This window comes from Nanorana parkeri, unplaced genomic scaffold (assembly GCF_000935625.1).
Source record: "Nanorana parkeri isolate BGI_ZX_2015 unplaced genomic scaffold, ASM93562v1 scaffold7, whole genome shotgun sequence".
Lineage (NCBI taxonomy): Eukaryota > Metazoa > Chordata > Amphibia > Anura > Dicroglossidae > Nanorana > Nanorana parkeri.
The window spans coordinates 1,258,838-1,271,065 of NW_017306275.1; the positions used below are offsets into that span (position 1 = coordinate 1,258,838).

The 12,228-nt window shown below is 38.9% G+C and overlaps 1 protein-coding gene across 1 annotated transcript in view; it reads left to right on the forward strand.

Moving 5' to 3' along the window:
* Positions 1–12,228, forward strand: part of EMILIN2 (elastin microfibril interfacer 2) — a 58,576-nt gene that overhangs the window by 40,748 nt on the left and 5,600 nt on the right. The window contains exons 6-9 of the mRNA XM_018553365.1: positions 1,232–1,564; positions 4,546–4,575; positions 6,086–6,121; positions 7,125–7,250. Coding sequence (XP_018408867.1) covers positions 1,232–1,564; positions 4,546–4,575; positions 6,086–6,121; positions 7,125–7,250 — 525 coding nt within the window. The remainder of the gene's footprint in view (positions 1–1,231; positions 1,565–4,545; positions 4,576–6,085; positions 6,122–7,124; positions 7,251–12,228) is intronic.

The window sequence follows — 12,228 nt, forward strand, 5'->3', positions numbered from 1 at the left end:
GATTTACACATGTAAAAGAAACATTGGAGCACAATTTTAAATGACGTCTAAATGACTTTATACAGGCCCAAATCTGTTTCCATGCATTATATTTATAGCTGTGAAAGAATCAGGCCTGGTTCACAACGTAACGTTTTGTAGCGCGTTCAACGCTCGACGAAAGCTCTACAAAACGCTCAAACCTCTAAATCCCATTGTATTCAATGGGTCTGGTTCACACCTTGCCGTATTTCCGCCCGTCCGAACGCGATACAAAACGGCCTACGCCCAAAGAAGTACATGTACTTCTTTGGGGCGTTTTGGTCTCGCGTTTCCATTGGGATACAGCCAAGTAGCCCTCGGAAACGGGCGTTTGTCGCGCGTTTTTTTTTACCGTGAAACGCCTCAGGCTGGGTTCACACCTGGGCGTATTGAATATGCGCGTTTGTTGCGCGTTCTTACCACGATTCGCGGTACAAGACGCGAGACAAACGCCCGTTTCCGAGGGCTACTTGGCTGTATCCCAATGGAAACACGAGACCAAAACGCCCCAAAGAAGTACATGTACTTTTTTGGGGGTAGGCCGTTTTGTATCACGTTCGGACGGGCGGAAATACGGCAAGGTGTGAACCAGACCCATTGAATACAATGGGATTTAGATGTTTGAGCGTTTTGTAGAGCGTTCGTCGAGCGTTGAACGCGCTACAAAAAGTTCCGGTGTGAACCAGGCCTTAGGTTGTGCAACAATTGTGTCTGGTACACATGTATTCAAGAGTTAATAGAATAGAACAGTGACTACACATTGGAGGATATGTATTTAAACATAAATTTAAAGCATAACTAAATACAAAACTTTTTAGATTTGGATAGAGTGATGAGGGATATGAACCTCTGTCTGTGCCCCCGTTAGGGAGATTCACTTTCTCCAATTGTCCTGATCACCACTGTCACAGGGAAAGAAAGGGTAAATCCAACATTTCGAATTGCCACCAGAACAGGAACAGAAGGGATTTCCAATGTTTACAATTGTTCCCATGACAGCTGTCTGCAAAGAGATTTCCCTCCTTGGAAAGGTATGCCCTGACTGTTGATTATGCTGGATAAGACGTAAAGGGAAATCTCTTGTGAGGCAAAAAAAAGCTTCTTACCTCTGTTTAACCCTCTTTTACTCTGTCCAAAGTGAAAATAAAGTTTGGCTTCAGATATACTTTAATGTATAGTAAAATAACAGCATTTTTGTTCTTCCCCTAAGGCACAGAGCCAAAACAAACTACAAAGCTTACACCACCACCACCAAGAGTAACAGAGAAACCCAGAGCTCCACAGCATCCAGTAATCCCTGTAGAACCACAACTACCTCAGGAACCAACTGACACAACACCAAAGCCAACGTCATCCAAACCAGAGCCACCAAGCCCAACTGGCTCTATTGTCATACCTTTGTTTCCTAGACGACCTGACATTATTATGGAGCAAGGTCAAGCTGGCCCTCCGGGAAGAAGCACTCAGTCTGGATCTGGAAGGCAACAAGGTTCCAATGGACAGCAAGAAATGGAGCTGTCTAAAGGCTTTGCTGGCGCACCAGGTAAATTCAGAAAAAAGGAAAAGATCTGTATGTTACATGTGTAGACACCTGGGACTGTAGAACATTTATCAGATATAGTAGCACATGAAATTGTAACAGCTTTATTTTATTTAACAGATCATACTGGTAAACTGAGTTTTGTTGATTTGAGTCTGAAAACTTGTGTATGGAATGTGGTTCCTGGCAAAAAAAACAACAATCCACTGCAGCATTAGGGGGAAAAGTGAAAAGTTTGTACACCACCATTATAGGGTTGGTAATACATGAGCTGTTTCTCACTCTTTGCGTTTTCTGCACATGTCAGTTGAATATCTGCTTTGCTGATATCAAAATTAAAGGATATTGAAGCCCAAATATGAAAAATGGATATATTTCAGCTTACCAGTCCTTAAGTGTGGTGGCTGCAATAAGGCTGCAGCAAATGATTATTTTCATAATCGATTAGTTGCCCTATTATTTTTTCGAGTTAATCGATTAGTTGCATTAAAAAATCAATCTCTCCCTCTCAGCCTGCCCTCCCCTCCCCCCTAACCAACCAATTGATAATGAGAATAGTTGACAACTATTCTCATAATCGATTATCAATTAGTTGGTTGTAGCCCCAGGCTGCAATAATCTTTTTTTTTTTTCCAGCCCAAGCACATTTTCTGCAAGAAAATGTCTTCACAATCTGTTGTTCTGTTGATATTCAGCTTTCCAAGCTATCTTCTGTGATCTACAAGCACCACCCCCCCCCCCCCCCCTTCCTGTCCCATCCAACAGTAGATTGATTCAGCTTTGTCAGACAGGACAGGTAGTGTGACAGGATCACAAGATTAATTTAACGATAAAAAGCCTGAAAAAAGGAATTTAATACAATTTCCACATCTAAGAACCGGCATGCTGCAGTGTATTCAGGTTTTGTTTTTGGATTTAGATACCCTTAAACACATCTCATTCATGACCATTGTATAGCTCTCTGTGACAGGGGACAAAGTTATTCATTATTGACAGCTGTTAGCTTATTTTCCTCTGGATAGAAATTCAGCACAGTATTTCAGCAGCTGCTTAAAGTATTCACTTTAGTGTTTTCCTTATCAGAAGTGCTCACCACCCTGCACATGTGTTCACGTGGACACATTGGCATTAGTGCTGCTTTACTTGGCACTTTTTCTACTCCCCTCTTCCAACGTGGGTCCTGCTGTACTAACAAATTCCATTCAAGGGAAGGAAACCAATTTAATAACCACAAATTACCCATCTATAGCTGGCCCAAGTGCTGATGAGCTGGTTTTTGGTGCCTAGGCACATATCTAGTAAATTTAAGAACCCTTATTTACTGCATATCAGAGGGAGTACATAAACATGCTTAAAGTGTATTGCTCCCCCCCCATATTATGTTTCTGTTCCTATTCACACAGTATATCTATGCATGCTTTTTTTTTTTTTTTAATTCTTACCCTTTAGATATCTCTATTTTGCAGGCCTTTGCATGTTCCTCTCTCAATTTTAGTAACAGCAAACTCTCCTAATGGATTCAGGACAGACTGCACATCTCCTCAATCACATACAATGTCTCCAGTGCTTTAACCCTTTGTTAGGACACAGTCCTGCTCATTATTATTATACAGAATTTATGTAGCGCCAACAGTTTGCGCAGCGCTTTACAATATAAGGAAGACATTACAATTACAATACAATTCAAGATGAGATGGTAAGAAGGGCCCTGCCCTTGAGGGTACACAATCTAAAAGATCTGTTTTTTAAGTGAAAAGGAAATCTACCAGCACAGTCCAGACAGGGTTAATTATTTGAAACAAAACTCCCTCCTCCCCCCCCCCCCCCACATCTCAAACTGGTGAGCTGTAAATTTTATTTGTTTAATGTTATGCTATGCGATTGGGAACATGTAACAAATCTAAAATAGTTGTTAACCCAATTGACTGCAAAAGTGGAAATACACTTTAAAGAGGCATTTGAATGTTTGGTCTGCTGTTGTCATGATAAAACTGTTGCTATCATTAGTCTGACAGGATTCTGGGAACCACCAACATTTGTTTGCATTTAAAGGAGAACTATGAGATGAGTGATTTTCACTCACCTCATAGTTCTAGCCGACCTGTGACAATGAGACTGTCACAGGTCGGCTCAGTAGATCGGGAGGTGAGCGAACACATACCGGGTTCGCTCGCCTCTCGATCCTGTCACGGCTCTCTGCCGTGACAGGGGGAGGGGCTGGATTCCCCTCTCCCCGCTCCGATCTGCCAGCGCTGACTGGCGAAACGGACGGGGGAGGGGGCGGGTACAGCTGGCTCTGCCTCTAGATAGGCAGAACCAGCTGTCACTCACGCAGCTGGGCGGATCTCGACGTCGATGTCGGGATCCACTCCAGCTGCGGCGTCTCAGTATACCGCGAGCTGTAGCTTGCGGTATACTGAGCTTAGGGTAACGGGAGGACGCTAGTTTGTGTCCTACCGTTACCCTAAGGAGAACTATGGGGAAAAACACTGACCCCATAGTTCTCCTTTAATGGAATTTGACATAAAACATCCCAAGTTATAATGGGTTTATATAAGGAAAGTTAAAAATGTCTATAGCAAATCCTGAAAGCATTTATTGTCATGGAATTGCTAGTGCTATGTATAAGTAATCAGAACTAAGCGTAGTGAACCTGTTTATCTACACATGACGAACATTGTGAGCGGCACATGTTTCTAAGTCCTGACATTGTTTATTAAGCAGCCTCTAAATGGCTATATTCATCCATGTAGCACAATAAAAGGGAGCTTCAGAAAAGCTGTGCATGGAAGTTCAGATACAATATACTATAACTTCGAGACATAGTTAGCTTCATAGTTAAGATTCTGTTTTGTGTATGCTGCATACAAAAGTTTTTTTTCCATACTGCATAACGATTTTAAGGTTTTAGTTTTTTTTTAATACAAGATCTAGTACATGGTTAAAAGTTTTTTATTAAGTTGTAACATATGTTTGTTTTGCAGGTTATCCTAAGCCAGCCAAAGAATCAAAAGGTAATTTGTTTCACCGTGAAATTGTGATATTTCTCTTCGGGTGAAGAGCTTTACATAAAGATTATTATACTGTAGTCTTTTTATATTTTAAATAGTGTTAAGCACTGTTAGATTTTTTTTTCATTCAGCCTACAGACTAGACATAGTGGATTCATGAATCTCCTGCTGGGATGTTGTGGTCCTGACAGTGGCTGCAGTCACTGTTGAGCCGACATTTTTTTCGCCTGGCACCTTCGATTTTCTAATGAAGGATGTCGGGTGGAAGACTTCCAAAAAGGGACCACCCACTGAGCAAATTTTGGCTGGTTCATCAAGAACTTTTAAATTTAACTGACAAAACTGTAGATCTGTTCCCTTTCAGAATTTGGTCTTTCTGTGTTTAAAGTACTAAATGGATACAGTTCTGTTTCGTTCTCTGTGTAGATTTTTAGTAGCCCATCCAACAATCAATGCCCAAGTTTGGCCAATTTTCATAACTATTTTTAAGCTACTCCCACTATTTGGATGCAGCAATGGGGCCACATTCTTACAGATAATAAAATATAATCGGTGTCTTTAATGCCTTACCTTCACTGTGAGCTATTGATGTGCTTGTTTAATGTGAGTGCATATCAATATCCATGAAATACAAACTTGACTAAGCAAAAAAATTACTACGTACAAGGCTCCATAAAATATTATAAATAAAAAAACTATAACCTTTTCTACTGAAGAAAGTCTTACTGTCAGACAATGAGTATAGATAATATAAATAACTTTTTATTGAATAAGGCTAATTAGTTAAAAGTGCTAACTCTTAAGTGCAGTACCCCCAAATTAACCAATCAGAATTAATTCTGCTTAAATCAGCTACGTACAGGATGGATTCTGATTGGTTGGGGTGGGTTACATAACTTAATAATTGTAATCATTTAATGATAAAGACTGTTTCTGTCTAGCTAATCATTTTAGCCTCTGTATTCCAAAGATTTGTAGGGCTAAGCCAGAAAAAAATATGCAAGCGCTGTTTGATGTGCTGTGCAAATCACTATGATGCAGTGGAGAAGTGTACACAGACACATTACAATTTACCTTACTTTTAATATTACAAAGTGCATATTTGTCTTTTAACAGCACTTAATGTGAAAACAAAATGTTATTATGCCTAAATTCTTCAAATATGAATTTCTACAGATTCTCATATCATGGTTCTAGATTGCTTATATGATATATTGTATTTTGACTATGTAATAAAGATTCACCACTCTGTATATCATAAGTATATGTGAGTGAATATGTAAGTTGAATCTTTTATTTGAAAATTCATTAAAAAGAAAGACAAAGATGTAACTTACTGCTACTGTTCAGTTTTTTTACTTCTGTGGCATAAAGTTTATTTCATGGGGTCAATAAATCTCATTATATTGAAACTGCAAATAAAAAAGCCAGTTGCCGAAATGAATGCAGAGATTGGGTAATTTTTAGTAATGCAATATTCATAAAATAGAACTGGTTTTCTTGTCTTTTTTAGATACTAGGACAATAACAGTCTTTCCAGAATCTAAAGGTAATTAACATTTTCTTTGAATTAACCTAAAACATAATTACTAAATACAGATCTGGATTATATGTAAAAATATTCTACTCAGTGATGATTTGAATAACTTTTGGAGGGGTAAATGGGATGAGCCCATCCCATTGTAAATTCATATAATAAAACACACAAACCTGGAAATATTTAAAAAAAAAAAATCAGGTGTTAGCTATGTAGGTTTAAGTGCCAGGTTTGGCAGAGACAGCTTCCTTCTGCTGCGCAGGAAGAAGGCATGATGGTATGCAAGTCATAGGTCACCTCTTGGTGATCTTAGCAAATATCCTTTTTTACCTATTGGAAATAATAGGGCAACTTTAAACACACATTGGCTCATTTAGTATACTCAAACAAGTCAGTAAAGTTTGCAAATATAACCTTTTAGGCTTTGCTCTTGCAACTGGTCTACACAATTACCAGGAGTTCTGCCAGTTTATACTTTCTGTTTGATGTTAAAAAAGCCATTTTCAGTCTGCAGTGAAGTCCTGTACAAAGCATGCATTACTCTAGATGATGATTTTTCTTTCATCCTCCATTCTCCTGCAGGCTAAGCAAGTACTACACGCGTCCAAAAGGATGCCAAAGATGCCTTACTTGACACAGTGATTTAACGATTAGCTGTTTCTCACTTCTCTGTTCAGAATTTCCTTGTGGTAGCCACAATATGCCACTTTTTCTGGACAACATTTGGCCTATAGAAATTATGATTTCAGGACTACAAGCTTTTGAGTATGGTTCATTAAGATATAAGAATCATTTTTTTTTAATTACCCTTCTATAGAGCCTGTTCTGATAGCAAGATTAGGTAGTTTATTTCATGCATAGCAGGGACCTGATTGTCAATTATTTTCAAATTTTAGGCATGGCATTTTGCCATTAAATAAAATGTTGTACATGATCGTTTTGTATGTAAAAAGGTACAGTAGTGGGGATTAGTCTGTAATCTTTCTATTGATTTTGTGTGTTTTATTTCTGCTAGGAGCTACTGCTACGACAGCTTTGATATCATTTTCTGCTGGAATAACTAAGCATTCTTTTGATGTTGGACTCATTCCCTTCAATCAAGTGTTGGTTAATGATGGAGATCATTATAACCCCGCTACAGGTAACATGCCTTAACTTGTGTTTTTACCTTCTAACACATGTATGTTTTATAGAGGATACAAACTTTTTACTGACCGATAGTAAATGGCTTTACTAACCTAGAAAGCCATATAGTTTCCTGGTGAATCCTATGAAATTGTAAATGTATTTCTTATTGTGGTATGTTTTATTGACTCAAATGCTAGTTAAACATTACAAGCTCCCCTCCTTGCGTGGTTCAACATCACTCCTAACTACCCTTCTAGTTCTAGTAGCCAGAGAACACATGTAGCCTTTAATGTCTCATTTATGGAACACATTAAGTCTATGGTGTTTGCCACATGTCTTTTAATGACAACAACATGCAGCATGTGAGCGGTTAGGGGCTGCAGATAATCCTGACCATAAATCACACATTGGCTGCATTTTTTTGGGTCGGCATGCATTCATGTTTGTTTCAGTGGTGACATGTATTATATGGTCTGTGTACATATGAAAGAAAGTGTCTAATAGTAAAAACCTTTTTAACAGGGAAGAATCTTGCATGCACATTCTGCAGTGTAAAGGGAATGTAAAATCTCTTGTGGATCACAGAGGCTGTCACTTCACTAGCATAGCAGATAAGTAACCCTTGCCTGTGGTTACCGTAGGGGCCAATCAGTGGGAGTGTTTTCCTATACTGTCCGTGAGAGACTAAAAGAAGGATGTTTTTAAAAAATAAGTCATTATTACCTCATCGGGTGAGAAGTAGGAGTTTACCATGCTGAAAAACTTAAGACATTTGAACATGAGTCATTGATTTTGCCACTGCATTCCTTCTGACTCTGCCGATATACAGTATTACTTGTCCCTTTTATTCATTTACAAAACTGAAATACATGTAAATTACTCTTTTTACATTCTTTAGGGGAATAAACAGCACTGACAGTTGGAGGTTGAAGAAAAACACATGTTCTTATTTATTTAAAAAAATGCAATGTGCAGATATCATTAACAAAGGCCTTTATCCCACAGCAACAAATGAGAATTATTCAATCAAAATACATTTGTACTCTCTAGAAATCTAGTAAAGTATCCTTTTAGCCTGGTAGCTTGCCCTTACCTTAACCAAGCTCCTCATTTGCTGCTGTATTGCCCCAAAATTCCTATGCAAATATTTTAGATGGTCAGTATTCACATATGTCTAATACTAAGCTTCCCATGTGATATCACTAGGATTCTGCAATAGGCTGCTCATGTACTCGTGTGCTAAATTATGGAAGACAGGTGAGGGTGTCACTTGCCACATACCCAAAAGTACTTATTTTTTCTGAGGGCTAGCAGATAAGTGCGTAAAGGTAGATGTAGCCACTAGGTTTCAAGGTAACTTTATTACACTGAGTACAGGTTTACTTTAGTAGATTTGACTACAACACTGAAATCTGGTTCCATCACATCAGTACTGTCTGCAGCACATTATTTAATAAACTTGACCATTTGGGCTTTAAATTAAATCTGCTGTGAAAGAATAGGGAGACTGACCTTTCCTTCTATTAGTTTGCTGGCTGTCATGCAGTACCAGTGGCTGAGGCACTCGTCTTGAAAAAGTATGCAGTTTGGGAGTTCTAGGGTTACTCGTATCTTTATAATCTGCCTGTTGTTTTTTTTTTGTTTTTTTTTGTTTTTTAGACAGTGACAATGTGTTAAAGCCAGAGACAGGCAGGCAACTAGTAATTTTTGAAGGAGGTCCGCAATGGCAGCCTTCATTTTTCACTTGTTATAGGTTTACTTTAAAGTGAATATGTGGTGGACATTCAAATATTTACATATTTTTAACAGTAAGCAGTGATGAATTTTAAAAGAAGCCCTTATTGACCTATGTAGCTGCAGGCATTGTGGAGTAGTTTATCCTCAAGTTCTGAGCAGAAGTATGCAAGCTCCACTTTCTTCATCCCTCCAGCAGGAACTCGACAGCCTTCCAATATTCTAATCTCTAATGTAAACACAAAGCAGGTACTCTGTGAGTGGGGAGCAAGGGAAGCTGAGCTGATAAGAGAGTGATTTCAGTGATGCTGCTGTGAATGTTTAGAATTTCTCCACAGTGTCTGCAGTTAGAGGCCAGGAAAGCATATTCTAAAACTAATTTCCTGAAATATATCTAAATTTGTGAATATCTTTTAGCCTGGCCACTTGTGCAATACATCTTTCAGTTTTTTGTTTTATGTTCACTAAAATGTATATTATTTTTTACACAAAAACTCAAAAACCTTGTAGGTGTTTTTTTGTTTTACAGTATAAGGCAGGACAGATCGCAAGCTGTATCATATTCCAACCAGTTAGAAAATAACTCTTAAAGTGTATGCCTGGACAAAAAAAAAAAAAAAAGTTGAACAAGTGACTATACCTGTTGCCAGTGAGCTCCTTCTTTACTCCCTGTGCACTTTGCATCTGCTGAATTGAAATCCCAAGCAGTGTTAGAAACTCTGCCTGTTTCTTCCCTGCTGTTTGATAGAACACCACCCCCTTATGTTTTGGTGATAAGGATAGGGGAAGGTGTTTTGTAGTCCAGTCCCCACTTTTAATCACACCCACAAACCCATGTCCCCAATTTGTAGCCACATCCATCCACAAAATCTCACCCCCAAACAATTGGTCATGTATTTTTGAAGCGAGAGGAAAATATTTAAGGTATACAGACAAAATTAACTTAATTTCTAATAAGAGGCGCCAAGTAATGCATGCATACTTAGAGGGATGCCTTCAAGTCAGCAAGAAGGGAAAAGCAGCATGTGTAGCGTGCCGCCTGCCAAACTCCAGTAGGCGTGGCCAATAAAGTGGAAGTCCCAATACAGTGTGGACTTGTACTGTGGGTGTAAACCAGGCCCCAGCATTGGTGTCATTGTAATTTCAGAAATACAAACTTATAGTTTGTAATATTTCTACTATTGTAAAAATACAAGCGCCTACTTTTAGCTTTAGTGAGCAACTTGACCTTCACTTTTATTCAGAGTGCAGGGGTAATAGTAAATAATGCTGAGTTTGGACATCAGTGGTATGAAACACAGAGTGCATGGGTTAGGCGTAAGTAACTCAGAGGTCAGTAGTAACGTAGAGATCAGAGATTAGTAGTATGTAATACAGAGTGCAGGGGTTATGAGTAAGTAACTAAGAGGCCAGTAGTAACGTAGAGATCAGAGATTAGTAGTATGTAATACAGAGTGCAGGGGTTATGAGTAAGTAACTCGGTGGCCAGTAGTAACGTAGAGATCAGAGATTAGTAGTATGTAATACAGAGTGCAGGGGTTATGAGTAAGTAACTCAGAGGTCAGCAGTAACGTAGAGTTCAAGGGGCAGTAGGAAATAACACAGCAGGTCAGCAATGAGTAAAACGGAGATCAAAGGTCAGCAGCAAGTAATTCAGAGGTCAGTAAAATTCAACGCCGAGCTCATTAGGAGTCAAAGAAAGGTGCACCTACACTACACTTCTTTTCAGCTCCCAAAAAACTTTATTGCCACTGAAACAGCTATACAGCTGTGCTTTGGTTTGTTGTATCTGTTCACACATCTTAAAACTGTTGTCTCTCTGTTCTAAGACACACAAACACTACTGTGCCCTTCATCCCAGCACATGTGTATACTTGGTATCAATGCAGCAAAGATGAGAATGTCAACACTAGAACATGCACCTTCAAATACAAGTTGGTGGCAGCACCTATACTTGTTTCTGCATTGTGTTCTTATTAGAGAATGCTCATGCACATCTGACCAATCTGTCTCACGATGGGGGAGGATTTATCAAAACTGGAGCAGACAGAATCTGGAGCAGTTGGCCATAATAACCATATAACCAATCAGCTTCTCTCTTCAGTTTGTTCAGTTAAGCTTTGAACAGATTCTGTCTGCTCCAGTTTTGATAAATTCCCTTCAATGTGTCTTGAGCCAGTTTCTCCCCAGCACCCCTGTTTTATTGTAGTTGATTAGGATGGTGAAGCCATGTGAAAAAGCCCTAATGCCAAGAGTAGTTCTAACCAATAGCAGATTAGTAGCTTCCTAACCTGTTTGATCATTTTGTTCCGCGAGAATGTCTATTCAGGGCTGTTGTAAACTGTCCTATAGATACTGGATTGTTGCCTGATCTGCCCAAACAAAGCGAGACCCGAAGACTGTGATCTATTATCTACATATATTTTTAAAACCATCATTCTCTGTCATGTTTTGCGAAAAACAACAACATAGAGTGAGGTCAAATGCATAATATAGAGAAAGATAGTTTAGAAATGTAAAACAAGGAAAGAATCCGATAAAAGCTATGAGTTGTGGCCTTTTCTCAGTCACTCCTTTGTTCCTTCCAGTATATCTATGGTCACAGCTGTCAAGTGAACATTCTCGGCACATTTATACTAATAATCTATTCATAAGTTCAAACACGCAGGCAAACCATGTGAGGATCTGCCATCTTTAAAATATTCAACTCCGTTACTGGAAGGCCAGTCACAAGATAAGACTGTGGACTTTGTGCTTCACTGAATTAAATCTTTGTGTTTTATAGAAGTGATAAAACATCTAACTGTTCCATGGATTGCAAAGATATGTGTGTTACTGATCTAGAGATACTCTCAAAACAGCAGCCAGTACATTTCTATGTTGCCTATATTTTTTAAGTCTATCTGTGCTGTTCCCATTACTTCCACAGACACATATACTTAGCCTCTTTTCACTTCCCAGTTGTTCCATTCAGTTGCAGGGAGCAAAGGAAAGTACGGTGTAAGGTATGGGTTGCCAGATCCGCAGCTTACACAGTGCTATCAACTCCTATTGTCAGTGCTGTTTGGCCCCGAACTGTCGCACAAAGTGAATTATTTGGTCCTCCATATCTGAATGTATTGGCTATTGTTACTGAAAGGAGCAATAGGGAGTAAAGGAAAGGTAAGTATACGCTGCTTGGGAATGTGCAAATCTAAGGAAGCTTTTGAGTAATCACAGGCCTGCAACAATGGAGCTTTTTGCCTGAAGAGGATATA